This window comes from Cygnus olor, chromosome 11 (genome assembly GCF_009769625.2).
Source record: "Cygnus olor isolate bCygOlo1 chromosome 11, bCygOlo1.pri.v2, whole genome shotgun sequence".
Classification (NCBI taxonomy): Eukaryota; Metazoa; Chordata; class Aves; order Anseriformes; family Anatidae; genus Cygnus; species Cygnus olor.
Genome location: NC_049179.1, coordinates 8113949 through 8134514, shown reverse-complemented (window position 1 = coordinate 8134514; position 20566 = coordinate 8113949). Strand labels below are relative to the sequence as shown.

Here is a 20566-nt window from a genome sequence, read left to right as displayed (position 1 = left end):
TATCTTCAAGTCTACTTGGTAATCTCAAAAAGTTCCCTGCAAACCCAGCCGACCAACCTCAAATTTTAACATTTTTACCACAAAGTAAGATTTCTGTAAAGCAACTCCAACCTACCCTCCTGTGAGCACAGGAGATACCACTCGCACAAAGGGAGGATCAAAAGGGAAATTATCCTGAAAAGCATGAAGAAAAAAAAAATATTAAGAACTATACTGTGACACTGTTTTCCTAATCAGGAGATACTTCAGGAGCCTTATTTGGTAAATAAGATTTAAAACATTAACATTTTCCAGTTCTGTAATAACTGCATTTCCACAGTACTGGTTCAAAAGCAATCTTTGGGAAGCTTTAGTTCCACACTTACAGTTGAACTTTAAAAAATAAAAAAAAACATTGTACCTCCATCTTTACCCATTTTAAGTACATTTTAAGGTATTTTAAGTCACCTTCTACAGTTAACTACAATTTTTGCCCCCCTGCATTTCTTCCCATAGACACGTACCTTAAAAGAGAAGTTGAGTAAAATGTATTCTACACCTTCTTTTTCTTTTAAGACCTGAAGATCACTATGCAGTGGGCTGTCAGGATCAACCCTATAAAAGAAGCAGGGGGAGATCCTGGATGAAGTCAGTATTTTCACTACCTGTAAATAACAATCACTCTCTGTAAGAGCTCCTCTATATATGTGTAGATTAGAACTTGTAATTTGAAGTTAATTGTAGAAAATACTTGCTCCCTTTACAAAGTAAACACTCTGCCATGAGATCACCCTGGAAGCTTACTGCAGTGCACTACATTCCCACCACTATCCAATGTTATTTGAACATTGATAACTAAGGAAAAAAAGCTGTTAATTTTAGAACAGTAATTTTAATTATCCTCAACTCACTGGAAATGTATGGTCCAAGAGTAAAAATATTTAAGAAAAAGGCTATAGTGATCTAGTTTTCAGTACAGAGTTACTGAATCCTCTATGGAGTATGTGATCAGAGGTCTGGATCAGATGTTAAATGTAATCTGCATCTGCAGAAGTACTAAAGCTCGCACTTTCTGCTCTCAGCAGAATTTCAACAATTGTTTGTTAAAAAATGCTGGTGGCAAGCACCTTGAACATTAATTCAAACACCTCTGGGTTAATCCAACCCAGGCACTGACACCCCTTTTAAAAAGTGACATCACTTTTAAAAAGAGACTAGTCAAAAATGCCTGTAACAAGCCAAAAGATTAGTTAAAGGGACCACAGGAGTCCAATCCTCTACTATAGGTGAAGCTTACAAACCATTGCAGAGTTACTTCAGCAGTTTAGTTTGTCCCCATCCCACAGCTGAAAAGCTTTGTCAGAAAAAAATAAAAAAAACTCTACGTGCTTAGAAACCTACCACTTCCAGCCATAGCCAGCAGCAGACCAGTTCAGAATTACTTGTTCTAGTGACAAGAATGTTCCGTAGGCTAAAGGGCTCTTTCTCTCTGATATTTACCCCTCAACTAGACTGTAGGTCGATCATTTGTTTACAGACACTTTTTGCTGGGATGAAGAAATGTAATTCTTCATATCGTTATAGAATCATACAACGCTGAGGGTTGGAAGGGATCTTAAGGATCACCTAGTTTCAGCCTCCTGCGATAAGCAGGGACACCCCTCACCAGACCAGGTGAGAGCCCTATGTGCCTGCTCAACTGCAGAAAAAACGAACTGAATCAGTTCTGTTCCTTTGTCTGTCTCATAAGAAACTACAACTTGCGTTTTCTTAAAAAAAGCTCCAGACGAAGAACTTTACCACTTGAGGTTTCATATTTTGGAGTAATTTTAGGAGAATTGGACAGTAATAAATGTTATGGTGATACACACAGAGCTGACTGTGCAAAGTGCTTTTTGTTTTTTTTTTAATAGTTGTTTTTTCTTACCAGCTCAATTACCAGCTTCCATCTCTGAATGCATTTTGGTATAGCAGAACCGCAGCTGCACACTATTTTTTAGTCTTTGGCTAGAGATTCTTATTCATCAGAACCAGAATTTCCACAGCAATATTAAAATGGATTCTTCAGAACATGGAAAAAGTTCAAGAACTTACTTTAGAAGCTTAACATGCCATTCATACAAGCTGTCATTTACCAGTTCCACTGAATATATCCCTGTGGAAACATTAGATAGGATTAGCTATGCACTAACATTTCAGAAAGGCAACATTTAGCATAAACTACTCCTTGCTTTTAAGTGCAAATACTATCAGTAGATGTAAACAACGGGTAAGATACTGAGGCACATCCTTTCTCCAACAGCAGAAGCACTTCTGAGCAACTACAAGGCAAAAAAGTTCTGTCACTTATGTATTAAAAAACCCACATGTATCAGAATGCTTTTCTGGCTTCTAGACCCTCTTCACCCAGCCCAGTTCCCCTTCAAATTTTACATAGCTGTAACTGCAGCTTGCTTAGTGCTTGGTATAAATGTTGCACCCAGCAAATGACCAGCCCACTTCTGAAACACTTAACACACAGTCCAAGCGGAGGTTCTCTGCACTACTGGCAGACCACGACAGGACATAGACAGTGTATGGAGTGGGAGCCCAAGAGGACAAAATTCCATTGGATGAAACATTTCCAACAGATGACCAGACAAGCCAGAAAACTTCAAAGATACATCAAAAGAACAGCTGCCAACTGTTACCCACAATTTGTGTGCTAGTCCTTCAACTCTACCAGTTACCAGGAGCCCTGTGTTTCACTAGCTGCTTCTCTGATGGAACTTCTGCTGGTCCTACAGAGCTGTATTGTGCTTAAACCTGAAGTTGTAAAACAGTTCTTCAGAGATGCACGCCGTTCAGGACTGACAAGAATGCAGCCTTAACACACGAGTAAGATACTTAATCAACCTTCCAAGCACCCAAATGTTGACCTGAGCAGTATTTATACGTCCTCCTGAACAGCAGCAGGGGGTTGCTCACTGTTTTGATATAGAAGCTTTTTAACAGCACTATCCATAGTTGGTTTCTGTTGTTGTTGCTGTTTTGTTTTTAAATAGTCAAGAGATGTTATTTGGAACCATCTCAGATGGCTTTTTCTTAATTGAGGAAAAAAATACAGGAGTTACTCTGAAGAAGTATTTCTGCTATCCATTTACATACTGGTTCCTGATAGATCCTCAAAGTGGGGAAGGGAATCAAGGTAGGTTCTCCTCTTAACACAAGGGAAGTGGGTTCTGGTGGTGATAGTGGTGGTTTGTTTTACTCTAAGAGGCTATCCACAGAGGAGAAAATAAAAAAAAAAAAGGAACACAACAGAACCACAAAGCAAGCCAGAAATTAGGAGATAAAAAGGTAGTATGAAAAACAACCCCTCGGGAACAGACACCATTTCTTGCTTACAGCAACCTTACTGTAACTAAAATAAACCACATACAGTATTTGGATAAAAGTAATGATATGAACAACAGAGCCACTGAAGACACAAATAGATATTCACTTAAATATAAGCAAATTATTTTTCCTCCCAAAATAAGTTAAGATCTTTAAGAATTTTTCTGTATGAACTAACCAAATTTCCCATTTTGTATTTGGAAACAACAAATAATTCTTACTTTGGAGAACTTGCAATTCCCGTTATCCAAAAGATTTATGAAATTCTGTTTAACTTACAGCAGAATCATTTAATTTGCTGGAATATTTTTGCTTGTGTTAGCTTACGTGAGGTTTATGAGAGAAGGGTTCTCTGTTTTTAAGGGTAGTTCAACTATATTTTACAGGTAGGTCAGCAACTCTCCTGTTGCCAGCAAGCCTGTAGCCATATTTTGCTTTTGCCTGAGCTCCAAGGGCACTATTTAAAACACTGAAGAAACTTTGGTTTTAAAATGAATACTATCTTGAACACACACCCTTAGCTGAAGATCACAGAATCACCTAGTTTGGAAGAGACCTCCAAATCATCTAGTCCAACCTCTGCGGCCTCACCTAGTCCAAGACGCCGCGGCTGTCTGCCTCATGCTCCCGCCTTCACCCCACATCACCGTTGCTGCTATGGTAAGGCCCAGGCCCCCTGTCGCTGCGTGTTTGAGGGGCCGGCCTGCTCCCTGCATCGTTGTGGTGCCAATGGTACCGCCTGTACCTGTCTGTGTGCTGGGCGCCAGAGGTCCCTTGGGCACTGGTATCTCTTGTGCCACTGGTGCTATCCCTCCACCCACGACACATCTTCTGCTCAGGTGCATTCCTTCTTGGTGCTTCACTGGACTGCATGGCTGTCCTCGCACACCAAGGAGGCCTGCTGCTTGCTTGCTCTTCTAGTCTCCTTCCTGCCGCACAAGCTGGCAGTCAGAGGGCCTAGATGCTCAGCGAATGGTGGGCCAGCTGCAGGGGGCCTGTTTTATAGGGCCCGCAGGAAAGGCGGGGCAGTGGTGGCCACTGTGACCTCAGCAATCCTCTGTGATGGAGTGGCCCACGTGTGGCCAAAGGCAGCTGTGTTGGGAGCAGCCTGGAAGATGCCCTCACATGGACAAGGAGGAGGTTGGGGGGCTGAGGGCCCCTTTTCTGGGGCTGGCTCCCCCAGGCCATTTGGCTTGCCAGAGAGAAAGGCTGCCCTTCGGCCATGGGGACTGCCCTGCACCTCCCATCCTGTGCCCTGGGTTTATTTTTAACACTGGTTTTAGGCAATTTCATTCTATTCTTATGCTACTTTTTAGAATAGTTTAACAGAGCAGAAAATTTTAAAGAACTACTACTAAATGTATTATTACTTTAGAAGTCCCAGTGCTGTCCTACTGTCAGTGACAGAACGGTTTGAGTTGGAAGGGACCTTGAAGATCATCTAATTCCACCCCCCTGCCATGGGCAGGGACACCTCCCACCAGCCCAGGCTGCCCCAAGCCTCATCCAGACTGGCCTTGGGCACTGCCAGGAATAGGGCAGCCACAGCTTCCCTGGGCAGCCTGAGCCAGGGCCTCATCATCACCATTATGAAGAATTTCTTCATTATTATGAAGAAATATTATTTCTTCATTCCTATGAAGAATTTCTTCATTATGAAGAATATCTAACCTAAATCTACTCTTTTTTAGTTTATAACCGTTACTCCTTGTCTTATCACTACATTCCCTGACAATCCTGAAAGTATGTAACCTCAGAGACACTAAATAAAACGATCCCTATGCAACCTTTCATTTTCTGGCTTATATTACAAAAAATGAAACCAGCCTTAAATTACCTTGCAACAGTTACCACAACCTTAATGTACCACAGTGATTCCCTTTGTGTGCTCATAGCAAGAACTTCAAACTATGGGAAAAATGACCTGGAAGAAAGCACTCAGATCAAAACCCCAGGGTGAGGGGGAGAATTCATTATCTATCATGCCCCTGCTCACATGGTGACAGCTGTCTGACAGCAAAACACAGAACCAGGCTATAAAAACAGTTGTTTGCAAAGGAGAGGAACTGATACTTAATTCACTGAAGCCCTAAGACTAACTGAACCAGAAGGAATGAATCCAGGTGTCTTTCATAAGAAGTGGCATAGTTTACTGACAATTTAATAAGCGGATCAGTAGGATAGTGATCCTGCTTTGAAACACCATGTCAACCTCCACCTCAGTTAGAGATTTCCAGTTTAACCAGGGTAACTATACTTATCAGGCATTTATTTATACACGGGGATTTGAAGAAAAGGAGTTACAGAACTCCAGGTAAACAAGACAGTTCCTTGACTAGGACAGACTGAGGTTACAAGATAGTCTCACTTTGTTCTGTGACACTACTAGGAAGTGGCATGGGATTATACTGCGTTACAGTAAAGAGTATGTCATTTAGCTCCTTAAAAATGCATAGATTTTTGCCATTGAGGACAGTGATACTTCTTTCCATAAAGAACATAAAATTCCTATAGATTAGGATAAAAAAACAGAACAGAATAAAATAGTTCAGGAAGTGATTCAAAACACCATTCAAAGTGTTTGAAGGACCCCCCACTGACATTTTATCAAGAAAGCTATGGTAGTTCCTTGAACTTGGGAATTCTCTCACTTGACGACTTTAACACTTTTCAGGACTCCACACAGGGTCCAATTGCAGTCTGTTCAGATATTCCTGAGTCATAAGCTAATAATAAGTTACCATAATCATCTTTCAGTATCTCAGCTTTCTTTACAGTTGAGCAAGATGTTCTTTTCCTCGTCATTTAGAGCGTGCTTTCTAACATGAGTGGTTTAGTCTTTTGTAACTACTTAAGACTTGCAATTGATCTAAAGCCCAGAAATGGCATTATTTAAGCAACATAGAATCATAGAATATCCCGAGTTGGAAGGGACCCATAAGGATCATCAAGTCCAACTCCTGGCACCGCACAGGTCTGCCCAAAAGTTTAGACCACGTGACTAAGTGCACAGTCCAATCTCTTCTTAAATTCAGGCAGGCTTGGTGCAGTGACTACTTCCCTGGGGAGCCTGTTCCAGTGTGCGACCACCCTTTCGGTGAAGAACCTCTTCCTGATGTCCAGCCTAAACTTCCCCTGCCTCAGCTTAACGCCGTTCCCACGGGTCCTGTCACTGGTGATAAGGGAGAATAGGTCACCTGCCTCTCCACTCCCCCTCGCGAGGAAGTTGTAGACTGCAATGAGGTCCCCCTTCAGCCTCCTCTTCTCCAGGCTGAACAGGCCCAGTGACCTCAGCCGCCCCTCATGTGTCTTCCCCTCTAGGCCCTTCACCATCTTCGTCACCCTCCTCTGGACACTCTCCAACAGTTTAATGTCCTTTTTGTACTGTGGTGCCCAGAACTGCGCACAGTACTCGAGGTGAGGCCGCACCAGCGCAGAGTAGAGCTGGACAATCACTTCCCTTGACCGACTAGCAATGTCATGCTTGATGCATCCCAGGATACGGTTGGCCCTCCTGGCTGCCAGGGCACACTGCTGGCTCATATAACATGAATCCTCATCTCAAAACACCTGTTACAAGGGCTCCTGGCTGTCCCTTTGGCAGTATCTATGTCATTATGCACCATACAGTTTTTCATCAAACAGATTTTTATACTTAATCCTTATTCTGTCCATATAAGCAACCATGAATCACATACGGGCAGTAAAGCATCCCCAAGACTTACTAAAGAACTATTTCTAGGCTCTTCCTTAACCCTACTCATCCATTCTCTATCAAATAGATGATGATTAGGGTATACTGGCAAGGACCTCAGTTGAGATAAAACCTGAAAGTATGAGGCGACATTAGATCAATAGTAAATTATAATCAAATTATACTTTAAAAATTTTATCACTGTCCACAGTATTTAAGCACATAAAACTATTTACCTGAAAGGTAAACATACCAATCAAAACAGAAGCCTATTGCTTCTTTAACTCTGTCTTTCTACACAGAAATTAAAATCCCATAGCCACCAAACAAGACTTTAAAACCCACTAGAAACAAAACTAGGGGAGTAATTCAGACAAGTACAAGATAGATGATTAAAGTTTAGGACTGACTTTCTAATCCGGCACTCCTCCTGTTCACATCCTGGCCTGCACCAGCAGGTTCTCATTCCTGGCTGCAGTGATGGAGTTGGCTATTGGGCTGACCTACAGGAATACAACTTGCCTGAAACCGTATGTAACTTCTACTTCTTACACAATTATTCTCATATAATTCAACATGCTGTTTCCTTTGCTGGGCTAGTTTAGGACATAGCCCATATATGGAGCAAAGAGAACAGCCAACCACCTACCTACAGAAAGCTAGTCAACGCTTGTTAACCAAACAAATTTAAAAGACAAACTTCTTCTCTCTTGTCATTTGTATCCTTATTCTGAGGAATACATGGAGCTCAGGATCAGATTAGCAACATGACAAAATAATACAACTACAGGAGGGTAATCAAGGTTAAATCTTGAGTAATAGCAAAACCTTCTGCTGTTGAACACAAATTCCTCCACAGCAAGCATTCTCTTTGTTAGAGTGCCACCCACCAGAACATGCTCACAGCTTTTGCCCTGTACCTGGAAAGCTGAATTTCAGGCAGTTCTGAAAACTCAAGACTCCCACAGTAGTCATCAGAGTTGTTCTTTATAGTCATCCACCCCAAGAGCATTCCCATAGTTATATCAATCCTGTTTAATTCTGGTATGAAGGTTTACATAACAAAAAGGAAGAACATTCAGGAGATATGTATCCTGACTTCCTTTCTCTTCATAAATACACTGTTATATATAGTTAGCTTATATATATCTATGCATTTTCACATCTATAAATATATACACACAACTACAAAACACAGAAGGATTACAGGAAGTATTTCCATGAGAATTCTTTTAAGTGCATTTAAGAAGGGAAATCTGAAGTATGTTACCTGTTTTATAACTCTGTGAATCTATATATATCCCTGAGTTCTTTCATAAGTCGATCTGAAGCCTGAACTGACCCAGAGACTGCACCCTGAAACAAACAGAAATACTTCAAATAAGTAAAAAGTAATATTGATAACAGCTTTATTTTCATTACAAAGTTACACTATCTTGAGTGTATCAAGAATATTTTGATTTCTGTATTAGCATTAGATTTTTGAGAAGTTCCATATTCTAGTGAGCAAAGAAACATGATGCTCTCTCAATAGCAGCTCCTTAATATGTATCACTACGTGGTATAGGTGATACCATACAAACTTTTAAGCAAGGTACAATGACAGGTATTCTTCCATAAAGGAATTCAATCTCTTTGGCATTTTGACTTCAAGAGGGATCTGCAATACATTCCCAACATTGGATTCACTTTTAGCTTCTGCTCTTGAGCACTGAAGAAAAAAAAAAAAAAAAGCTAGGATTATTACTAAGTATAAGCTTCTGCCACATAAGGTTTTACTGTTTTCTCAGAAGTGTGTTTTTATGTGGCTAGACACAAGACACACGGCTGGAAAGTAGCCACTACAGAACACCAGCTTCTGGAAGAGGCAAGACCAACCTATATATTCAGAAATGCAGAACAAAACCAACACTTATTTGCAATAGAGAGAAAAGCAATCAACACCTATATAGAGGAAGACTAAGGTAAGCAAGCTTTAAAATACCTAATATTTTGTCACAATTTGTCACAGTTCTTGCGGATTATGCAACAAGAGCAGAAATCTCTTGTTCTTTTAGAGCTCAGTACTGGATTTCTTAGTATCTCAGACTTACTGAGAACTGAGCATACAATTCTGACCCTGCCTGAGATGCAATGTGCCAAAGGCAAAAAACCACCTTCTAGTGATGGGCATACAAAATATGACAGGCTCTAAAAAACACCAGTAATTCACCAATTAATGAACACACCAGTTATCAAGTAACTGATGTCTACTAATACGGCCAATTGCTGGATTGCATACATTCTGCACACGTAACCAATACTGACAGTTCTGTGACCGGAGTATTAACCATCTTGTCTCAGCTCTACAAAGCTTTGAAGGGAGGTCAGTACTCTCTCCTCTTACAAGCTTACCGTGTTTATTTAGAATAAACACAATGGTCAAAAGTACCTAGATTACTCTCTGCAACTCCATTTCAAAGCTAGTGGGAAATTTTTTATACTAAACCTTAGATGTTACCTGATGACTCTCCTTATATATTCCACTTGAAATACCAATTAACATTCTAGATTTTTGGATAATGGCAGGACAAAAAATTAGCATTATAATACTTAAAACATAGAAGATGCATGAGGATTCCAGATAAGGTAAAGAGCTATCAACCCTGACCCTTGAAAACTTGAAAATCACTTGTTTTTCTTAGCTTTCTCACTGGAAGAAGGTTTTCCAAAGGAAGATTATTTCCTGAGATTCATGCAGTTATCTGCTGCTGCTTGGACCTCAGTCACTTCCACTGAAATGCAAGCTAATACATATGGCTCATCAGCATAGTTTCACATTAAAAAAAGAAAAAGACAAGTAGAATAAAGTTCAGTCAGCCTCTCTATATGAAGTCCTGACTGATTAGTTTAAGTCTATTTTTCTGCTCCAAAAATCCAAAGAGATTGGTTCCCTCAGTTTCCTTTCAGATACTATAAACATCCACAGACTGATCCTATTTGGACAGAAGTGTCAGAGAGGTATTCCTCCACTAGGGAGGAATCTGAATCAGATAGGACCATTGCCTTATACCTGGAATGCCATCCCTGTTTGACTGGAATCAAAAGTATACTATATATTCCACAACTGTAGGATCAAATTATTTCTTATTAAGGATTAAAGATCAAGAATTGTTACTTGATACTATAGCCAGTTACTTGAAACTAAAGCCTCCGCATGCTCCTTTGTCTTCTCTATTCAGCAGCATCATATAATACGCTTAGCTTCACACTATACAATCTGCAGACTACTCTTTTAGGCTATTCATTTTCATGTTACACTGGGTGTTATTATACAGATAGCTGAAATTCCACTCATTTTCTTAATGGATAGATATGAAGAATGAGCTTTGTAATTAAATATGCAAATAACAGCCAACTCCTTTCAACTGATTAAACAAAGCCCATGTAAAGACAGGGCTCAAGAGAAGTTATTTCTCCGTTTACTGAAGCACCTGCCTGCATGCCTAAGCAAGCCTCAGTAGACTTGGTCTGGAAGAGTTTCTCCACCCTTTTTCCCAGGAGTTTCCTGTTGGGCTGCCCACACCTTATGGAGCAATATTAAAGTTCGACTTGACCCTCTGATGAATCCATACACTGCAGATCAGTAATACGTGATTAAGTAAGAGTCTAAGAAGCTTAACCAAAAAAGTTTAGCATAGGAGCTTAATTAACTGCTCTGAACTACTCTGGGAGGACACTAAAGAGGGAGCCTAGGGAGATTAACTGTTATACCTGATGGTAGCATTAACATTAAATGCCGCTGCTGTGAAACGAAGTCCTCATTACAGTGACAACTTTGATGGATTTTTTTTTTATAACTGATATTAAACTGCTGTTTAGAAGAGAACTACCTGCATCACACCATTGCAAGTTATAGTAGAGCAGTGAATTAAGCTTAGCCGTAATGATACTAAAATTAAAAACATTACCTTTCAATAACTCCCTACGTGCAAGTTACAATTTCAAAGACTGAATTCAGATAGAAATAAGTATCCTTCTGGAAAAGTGACTTCCCTTTTCAAAGGAGAGGAAACTCCCATTTCTCCAGTCGTGAGAGCAAGATTTACAGTTGCCCTAGAAATAACTGGTCAGTCACAGGACATGACAGGTATCTGTCCATGTGGAATTGGTGCCAAGAGACAAGAGCAGAAAAGCACGGCCATTTGATCTGTAAGCTGAAAGTTTCAAAGAACTACTGAATAAGCTCCCAAGTGACTTTTTTTTCCTGTAAAATAAAAAGAACAGGCACAGAAAGTCTCGCACAATCGTCCTGTCCTGTGCAAGCACACTGCCTATGAGGTGGTTCTACAGGACAACACGTAGATAACTGGAGAAATCCTTGCTAAAGGGAGTAAACTTTTACATGGACAACATTCCATTTGCTGAGGGTTGCGTATGATAGATACACCTGGTGCAGGAGTTCCCAGAGCCAAAAACTGTTGGACATGAAAAATAGCCATTAGATGCACCACTACAAGCTTGCCCTGTTCTTGAACTCTTCCCCCTAAGGGAACATGCTTCTGCCACCATTGGAAATAGGAATCTTTCGTTCGAGCCAATATAAGCATTACTTTTTTCAGAAGTGTTTCTAATTTTCGCTAGTGCTTTAGTGGGAACATGTACATTTGAGTAAAACTCTTAAAACACGTAAGCAACTCCAAGAAAGCTAGGGCTTGAGAACAGAGCATTCACAATTCAGTAGTGCTCACCTAACCATGCAGAAATCACTGCACATGCCACTGCTTTAGCTGTCTGCTGCATTTAGCCTCTAGTGATGCATTTTGCAGCCTCAGTTCTTCTGCTCTGCACATTCCTTTTTGTCCCTTCCCTCCCTCAAAACACAACCACAGTCTGTTGCTTGAGTTATCCAAGGCACGAGGTGCAATTCACTGCAGTGTTAAACCCAAATACCAGATTGCCTGTTTTCTGTCTGATCAGAAATACATTGCACACCTCAGAACAACACAATAAAATGCCTCACTCAATACATTTCAGGTAACTCAGCTGCAATACCAAAAGTTACTTGATAAAAACAAACAAAAACCAAGCAAATAAAAAAGGAAATTCCCACGAAATAATGAACCCAAAAGAGCTTTGGAAGACAAGTCTTCTCTAGCATTACTTGACATTCTCAGTATTTGTGCAGAACTACATTAATTCCTGGAAGTTAAAGCAGGTTCATATTTCAAGGATTAAGCTGAAAATGGAAGTGACACCTTAGGATTCATAAAGCCCAAAGATTAAAGTACAGGCATTTGAGACTTTTAAAGGAAAGTGTATAAACTCCTCAGAAGGAAATCAAAAAGGCTATCAGCATTATCTAAATAAGAAAAACATTCATCTCTAAATGACTAAGTGGGGAGAGAACTCTGAAAAGCAAGCAGCAGCAAGTCATTAAATATTTGAGTTAACGATTCCAGTTTAAAGACCTTTTTTAATTCCTAGTAAGCAAGTGGTTCTTTAAAGGTATTACAATGTCAAGAGGAGGGTTAAATCTTGCTCCATGTTACATACTGTACATCAAGTCAAATTAAAGGTTATTTCCTGATACTGGCAAGAATAACATTAGGGATACCGCCAAGGAAAAGAACACGTTTACAAAATTAGCAGATGCATATTCTTCTAAACTTATATAAAAGACACAAACCATAAAAGAAGAAAAAAAGTACCATATCTTTAACCTATTAGGAGGGTGCAAAATTGGGACTGCATGCACTCCTCTCCTATGGAAATCCTTAGTCTGATCACTTATCTTCAACCTTTTCTTCAGCCAAGGAGAGAAGACAACCCGTGGACTTAGGCCAAAGAATGCGTAAAGAAATTTAAGTCTTCTGGTTGCATTTGGCATTAGTCAAAGCCCTACATTAGGCTTCACATTCCCTCTTGCAACAAAAGCATGTAAGTGGCATGGGTTTTAGTTTACTTCCCTCTCCTTACAAACTAAAGTATACTAAAAGAGCTGTAGTGCGTGTGAAAAACAGACTATGTTTAGGTAGTACACCACAGTCCCTGAAACTCAAGCTGTCCTTTAAGAAAACCCACTGAAGGGCTGTAGAGATTTAAAGTTCACTTTACCTTAGGATGCCGAGCAAACTGCTGCTATCTTAGAGACTGTATTCTGTTACAAGTTACCCGTTTTGGCAGCAGCAAAGTGCATTTAAGTGCTACTAGGTTAGTTCTTTCCTGGGTCAGTAGTACAACTAGCGTTTTCAGCTCTCAAGTGCTAAGGGTAAAACCTCACAAGTCCATTGAGAAATTATTTAACCAGAGCAGCTATTTCTGGTGACCCACAAAATTACCACAGTTCCTCAGCAGCAGCTGAATACCCTGTTCCCTGTACTCAGCTGACCTTGTTTATGCACCAGCATCAACGAGAGTGTCTTGGCATGAGAAACAGCTATTATGTAAGTTGAATCCGCTGTTGTCAAACAAACAAACAAAAAAACCAGCAGCGTTCATCTCAGCTTCGCTAGATGTGGAGGGAAAAAGCAAAAGGAAAGGTAAGGTTTGCCAAATGGGAAAGAAGAAACAGCAAAAGAAAATCTGCAGTTTTAAGGGGCTTTCTACACCAGAGAAGAACACTGACACTGCAAAAACCTTCTTCAATTCTACTGCAATTTAGATGACAGAAAGCAAACCATGCCTTTCAGGCTGCAAGAGGTTTCAGTTAATGATTAAGAAGCCTTTACCATTAGGTCCGAGTTACAAATACAGAAATATATGCAACCTCAGTAGGCAGTCTTGAACCCTGAAGAGACATCTAAGTCTAAACAAAAACATTAAGTATCCATTCTGCTTATGGTTAGTCAAGTCTTAGTTTAACACAGCAAAAAGTTTGGAGTCTTACATCTACCTGCTTTTAAATACTGAAATGCTGACGAGGTATAGGCTTTTTTTTTTTTTTTGAAAGAGATGACCATTACTGTACACTTCTATTCAAACAACTTGATAGATAAATATTGAATTCATACACAAATCAAAGAGCAGTCTCCTCTAGCAAGCTGACACAGAGCCTATTTTAGCAGAACATAATTCTGTTGTGTTTTTTTTTTTTTGGCAAGTTTGCATTCAAGTCCTATTAGATCAGCAGAAGAGCTCTGAGAGATGCATTTCTGGTGTATTTCCTTTGCAAAGCAGATGGCTACAAACTGAATCTCTTCTCCATGTTTAAGTATCAGTAAGAGATGAACAAGTCTTTTCTATACTACATGAAGTTATTTATGGTAAGTAATTCATGACAAAAAAGTCAAGTTTCTGCTAACTAAAGGAGGTCTAGTTGTTATAAACATGTAGGGAAAATGCTATCAGGAGCGCATCCAGCGTTAACAGTGAACTGCCTCATCTGCCACTAAACGCTTACAATATATACAGATTTTACTACAAATCGAAAGAGGTTTACAACAGCAGCTCCCTTCAGTCTAATTTTAAGAACAGTTTAACTGTTTAAGAAAAGATTTACTAGAAAAATCATCCAATTTAAGAAGCAGAACTAACAAAACTGGTTCCTTGGGCAAAAATCCAGGTGTTCCCTACTTACCAATCCTAAATCTTATTCCTTCCCTAAGTATGTTCAGGTCGCTACCCTACACCTAGCTACTACTACTCACATCCTTAACTATTAGCTTGAAGAGAAAGCACTTTTTGTGTCTGGACAAGATCTGCATGTCTGCTGACATGCCAAACAGCATTAAAAAGATACTTAAGAGCTCAAATGGGGGGAGACTAATTTAATATAAGCACCTGCTTTCTGAAGGTGACATGAAAATTTTAGAACCCTTACCTTTGGTCTTGGAACTCAAGCAGAAGTCTTGAGTTTCGTGCCTTATACATTTTAAGCCTCTGTGAGATAGAAGTTTTGGTTTCCTTGGAAGACAGCCTACATAACATTAAGGCTGTACAAGAATATTCTTTCCTACATGCATCTTGAGAAGCAGAAGCTTTTCTGGAACTTTGCATGAGTGACAAGACATTTCTAAGCCTCTGGAAACAAACAGAAGCCATGCAACTCAGTATTTACAGTTGTACTGTAATACTAGAAACCCATGTCCTCAGGATACTGCTGTATAGAAATGCTCTTTTTCTACAACTGCCTGCTGACAGAATCACTCAGAAAATTGTAATGATAAAGCTGCAGCAGGATGAAAGCCCCTTGCTTTATATCTGGCAGAAAAGCTTCAGTAATTTCCAAGTGGAAGTTGGAAGTTACTGAAAAAAAACAAACTCATAAAATCGGTTTAGGCACAAGTTCCTAGGTTTACAAAATCGATTAAGTCACCTATGACTTAAAGTGCACTTTATTAAAATAACAGATACCCATATGTAAGAGCTGAGCAACAGAAGTCATGCTTACAACCTAGATGCTTTCTGCTTACTCTGCAAGCAGAACTACTGCAAGCAGTTCATAACATGGGCATCAAGCACAAGAATTAGACGCGTTCGAAATAACAAGTGTGAAATATGGATTTGTATGTAAGACTTGACTTCCATTAAAAGCTACAGGATACTTCATCCAACAGGCCCATACCACCCTAATCCATTTTGACAAAAGAACTTAGACTAGCATTCTCCCAGACTGAATGAAAGCAGAGTGCTTTGAAGCAGTTTTTGTGTCTCTGTGGAACGTTGACTGATAACTAACTTCATACACTAAATATGTTGATGAAGAGCTATACAGGTCTCATTTTGTGCTATACATTTTTGGAAGTCACCTATAGGTTGATTTTATCTTTAGGCGTGTAGCAATAGGTTCTACTTGCTGAAATCCATTTTTATTTTAAAGCTGAAGTACTGTAAAGGAAAAAAAAATCTTGTTAACTCACATTTAAGTGATCTTGCCTTTGATTTTTTCTGATTTTTTCTAAGATTGCAAGGTTCTCTTTCTCAATGCCTTCATCCTCAGATTTCTTCCCGTCAACTGGTTCCTCCTCCTTCATATCATAGTGATCCAGATCTTCAATGTCCTGTAGGATAGAGGAAGATTCACTGTAAACAACTTCACGCTTTTTGCTCAAAAAAACTCTTTAAGGGCATTTACGAATACAGTCAGCATAATGCACGGCACTAAGTATTAGTGATTGCTGCATGCCATTTCTGTTTTGCTCAGACTTCACTCATTGAACCAACAGTATTTAATGAAAGTGTAGGGAGCCCTCAATACAAGTGAGAGGCAAATTCACAACCTCTTTCCGGTCACAGAAACAAGCGCTAACTAAACCTCTGTGAGAAGTGAAGACTATAGTAAATTAGCCTGTTAAAACAGGTAGACAGAAAACAGGAAGTTAAGGCATTTTGAACAGGGATCAAGAATCCAAAAGTGCACAAACTTAGGGCGGGTCTAAGATTTTTCTAAAAGCAGATTTTTTTTCCTGTTATAAGGCTCACTACTTTACACTTCTGGCAAACAGTGATTAACATACCTGGCAGGGCTACAGCAACCCTCCAATAAAGTTAAATATTACAAAGCAGCATGTGTTTTATTCAAGGTGAACATTCTGACCAGTGATTAGATGCAGCAGTTTTGGAATTGTGATACAAGACAAAATGATATGGTCAAGTATGCTGAGCACATGAGCCAATGTTTCAGTTCTGAGTTCTACACTAAAATACTAAGAAGTCTTCCACTCCGTGTTCTGAAACAGAGGTTATCCTATTGCCAAGAAACACTAAAAAATTAAGACAACTGCCTATATGGCAATTCCAGTGCTATCTGGGGAACAGAGGAGACAGATGTAAATAACTTAAGATGAAAAAGGAAGCACTGCAGCAGCCGCACCAGTGATCTACGAGTACGAAACTATCAGCTATACTCCAACGTGCAGAATGCTCCACCACAGCTGAGGCTACTCTTAAGTGTCATCTGTTTGCACGGCAGGAAAGCCTGGCCATCAGTGCAAATTCAAGGATGTCTTACGTAAAGGAACATACCTACCCAGTGCCTTTGATGATGCTGTTTCCTCCAACTGTACAGAATACTCCATCTGGAGTCTGTTAAGTTGCTCACATTTCTAAAAATTATGCTATAGCACTAAAAAACCCTAAACTGCTTTTCAATTTAGCAATTGGACTGGAATTAAGAGTTGAAGAAATCAGTGCCACATTTGACTGCTTATGAACATGACAGATATGACAATCTTTTTGTCTAAAGTCATCTGAACAGAGAGCAAAAGGTTATAAGTCTGCAAGCAGTAAGAGCCTTGTGGAAAGAGGATATGGAAGTGTTCGTACTACCTTTACAAAGACTCGGGCTCTAACCAACGTGGTCTGGATTAGGCTAAATATGGTTTAAGGAAGGCTGCTTCAAATTCATTCCAGAGAATGGGTAACACTTAGATCTTTTCTGAAGGAAGACATTCTAGTCAAAGAATGAGTTGTTTATTCTTAAAACATACTTTCTTCATTAAAAAAGCCTAAATCTGAAGAAGTCAGAACAGCTCTCCTATAATAAGGCTCTTTACAGCGCTTTAAAAACCAAGCATCCTGGAGCTATTCTAAAATGTAGCAGAATTAATTAGAAGGGGTGGTTCTCACACAGCGAAGAGCTCATTAAAAGAGCCAGACGTTGACATAAGACCCTTAAAGTTTAGAGGGTGTATTGCAGATGTCCTTCCATTTTCCTCAATGTATTATAGTTTAAAAAAAAAAAAAATTAGCTCAGCTGTCCAATAAACCAGCAAACTGACTTACTCTCAGTTTGTCTGCTTCCAGGCACTTTCAACCATGTCAGAGCAAGTTCAAACACTGATTGAAATAGGAGTTTACAATCGAAGCCTACCGATTTGGCATACAATGTTATGTATTGTTTGACTAGAGCACAAACAGATGTTCAATTCCTATATCCGAGTAGCTCACAGCTGAGGTCTAGGTGTAAGAAAAAAAACCACCAGTTCTGATGGTTTAAGTGAAAACTGACATTAAGGTAAACAATTTTTTTTCTATCATCTTTTCTGTTGAACTCTAGGGAGATTACATTCTACAGTTTTGGCTTAATAATTAACCTGTCACCACAGAGCAAAATGCTAGATTAGAACAACAATATTGTATGTATACATACTTCACCCATATCTTCCTCCTCCTCCTCCTCTGACGTAACTTCTTCTGTTGTTCCATTCTGCAATACAACAATGAGGTTTCTGCATAAATCGTGCATGCTCCTGTCTTTCAAAAATCAGGAAGTCTACTATCAAACAGAAAGCAGCAAATATCAAAGTCACACTTATCAAGGTCTGCAGAGGACTGAAGTTTAATGGGAAGGATACACAGACATGCTTTCCTGGAACATAACAGTGAAGAAATAATTGCATGAACCAAAGATAAGTAGAACGTCACAATTAATTTCACATTAAGTTCTAAGTGGAATCTCAAGATCCAGATAAGGACATCCTATTTTGAAACAGTGACAGACACTTCTCTTCTGCTTACTCTTTCTTTGTCAAGTGAGGAATGCCACTGCTGTAGACAATGCAGCGTAGTGTACTAGATGAATATTTCATATGACTTACTAGGCCCACTCTTATTTAATTTGCAAATTATCCAACATTTCTGGCTAAGAAAACCTTCTGTAAGTTCATTTCTGAGTTTCAGAGCACAAGCAAGACTCTTCAGTGAGGCTACTTCCCAATGCTCCAGACCTATAGCCTTATAGTTGCACTGCTACGTGGGTGGCTGAGGCAGAAGAGATCTAGAATTACTATTTGGCACATGACCAAAATTAAGCAAATTATTTGTCATTACAATAGTACGGTCACCACAGGAAACCATCTGTTACGCTAAAAGAGTTTTTAGAAATCGTGTCATCTTAACATGTATAAGCAAAAGCAGATATCATAATCCTATTAAAATAAGGAAAGAAGAACATATTCACTGTCAGTAACCAGTTCTGTTTTCAGCACAAGACATTTTAGTTAACTAGAACACTTAACAGACCTTCACAACTCTTCATTTGTCAAGTGCACAAAAAGTAAACACGGCATCTCAAACAGATACTCCCTGCCCAAAGCAGCATATGGTTTTGATATCCTATATCTCTGCAAGGGATTGAAAAGGAAGGAATATATCAGTAGTACATTCATCCAAGAGTACACTGTAAAATGCATTCTCTTCAAGGAAGAAACGAGCAGTGTTTTATCATATTTACCTTTTGGAAAAAAATTTATTTGGGAAGCATTAGGAATGTGCAGTAGTTGGCTTGAGCAGGATTTAGAAGGCAATTAAACTAACAGCACTGGTATTACAGAGACACCTTTCAGTGACACAGACTCCACATAAAATTGTGGAATATCACATAACCTCAGAATTACAACTTGAAATGGATTCTATAAACAAAATACTGAGTGAGGTCACCATAAAGCAACACTGCTTCATATCTAAGTTCTGGCTTACACAAAAGCTTTAATCATTCTCACCATCTACTTTCTTAAACTTGAAAAAAGATTATTTCCATACAAAGGCATTCACAGAGTTTTAATTTACCTGTCCAGCTGGTAATGGCTGATCTAACATTTCAACATCTGGATGCTGAGGAAGATTATACAATCTGCAGAGGTCACATATAAGTCGCTTCAGTTGCTGAAGAAGCTATAACAAGAAAAAACATGGAAGCATCTATTTAAACCAAACCACAGAACAGTGTATTTTGAAGTTACTTCACATGTTGGTACACACTCCCAGTCACTGGGAGTCAATGCAGTCTCCCAGCATTTAAGTCTGCAGGTACTAGAACAGAGGCGCTTCTTTTTCTCTGTAGTTTTCATAATGGGAAACCAAGGACAAGGCAAGACAAAGAAGATTCCCTCATGTCAAGTGGAGAAAGTACTAAGCTAAAGAATAATCTGCACAGGCAACATCATCCATTCCAGGCATAGGTCTCAGAGCCACAAATCCTAGGGAATAATCAAACGGTCGCATTTTTTAAGACATGCTAGCGCATTCCAGTTTCCCAGTTTGAAAAGCAAAGCCTTAAACTGCAAGAAGGAACAGCCTTATCCCCCACATCAAGAATCCCTTTTCAGAGCACAGCAGTGCAGCACACTAGAAACAAGACTAGAAACATTGGCACCAGCAATCACCCAGCCATGCAGCAACTTACAAGCTTCTACACAGATCAATTCCCAATGTGCTTCAGCACAAAAGCCCTGGTTTCACCATAAAGGATGAGGCAGGAACATGCATCTGAGAGGAGGGATCCCCTTCCTTGGCAGGGGTCTACAATTCAGGGTTAGTTTAATGCAACTGTCAAAGTGCAGTTTCGTTTTTATAGCAAAGCACTTGATGCCAGTTTCTTCAGTCTTTGTTACTGCTAATATTCTAATATTTTTCCCCTGAAGGAATTACTTTCATACCCCTTGCCCCTCATGCCATGGATCACCATCACCATTATCCTTTATGCTCTGCTCATACGTAAGAAAAATTATAGGCTAATCTGGGCCAGAAGGCACATCTGGAAGTCATCCAGTTCAACCTCGTGCTCTAAGCAGGGCCTAGCATGATTTGGTGCAT

General features: G+C 39.6%; 1 protein-coding gene across 1 annotated transcript in view; it reads right to left on the bottom strand.

The window, feature by feature from the left end:
- UBE2Q2 (ubiquitin conjugating enzyme E2 Q2) overlaps positions 1 to 20566 on the bottom strand; it is a 42570-nt gene that overhangs the window by 5235 nt on the left and 16769 nt on the right. Inside the window, 8 exon segments of the mRNA XM_040569694.1 lie at positions 116 to 174; positions 504 to 594; positions 2074 to 2134; positions 8322 to 8340; positions 8342 to 8407; positions 15892 to 16032; positions 18123 to 18179; positions 19541 to 19645. Of these exon segments, the coding sequence (XP_040425628.1) occupies positions 116 to 174; positions 504 to 594; positions 2074 to 2134; positions 8322 to 8340; positions 8342 to 8407; positions 15892 to 16032; positions 18123 to 18179; positions 19541 to 19645 (599 nt within the window).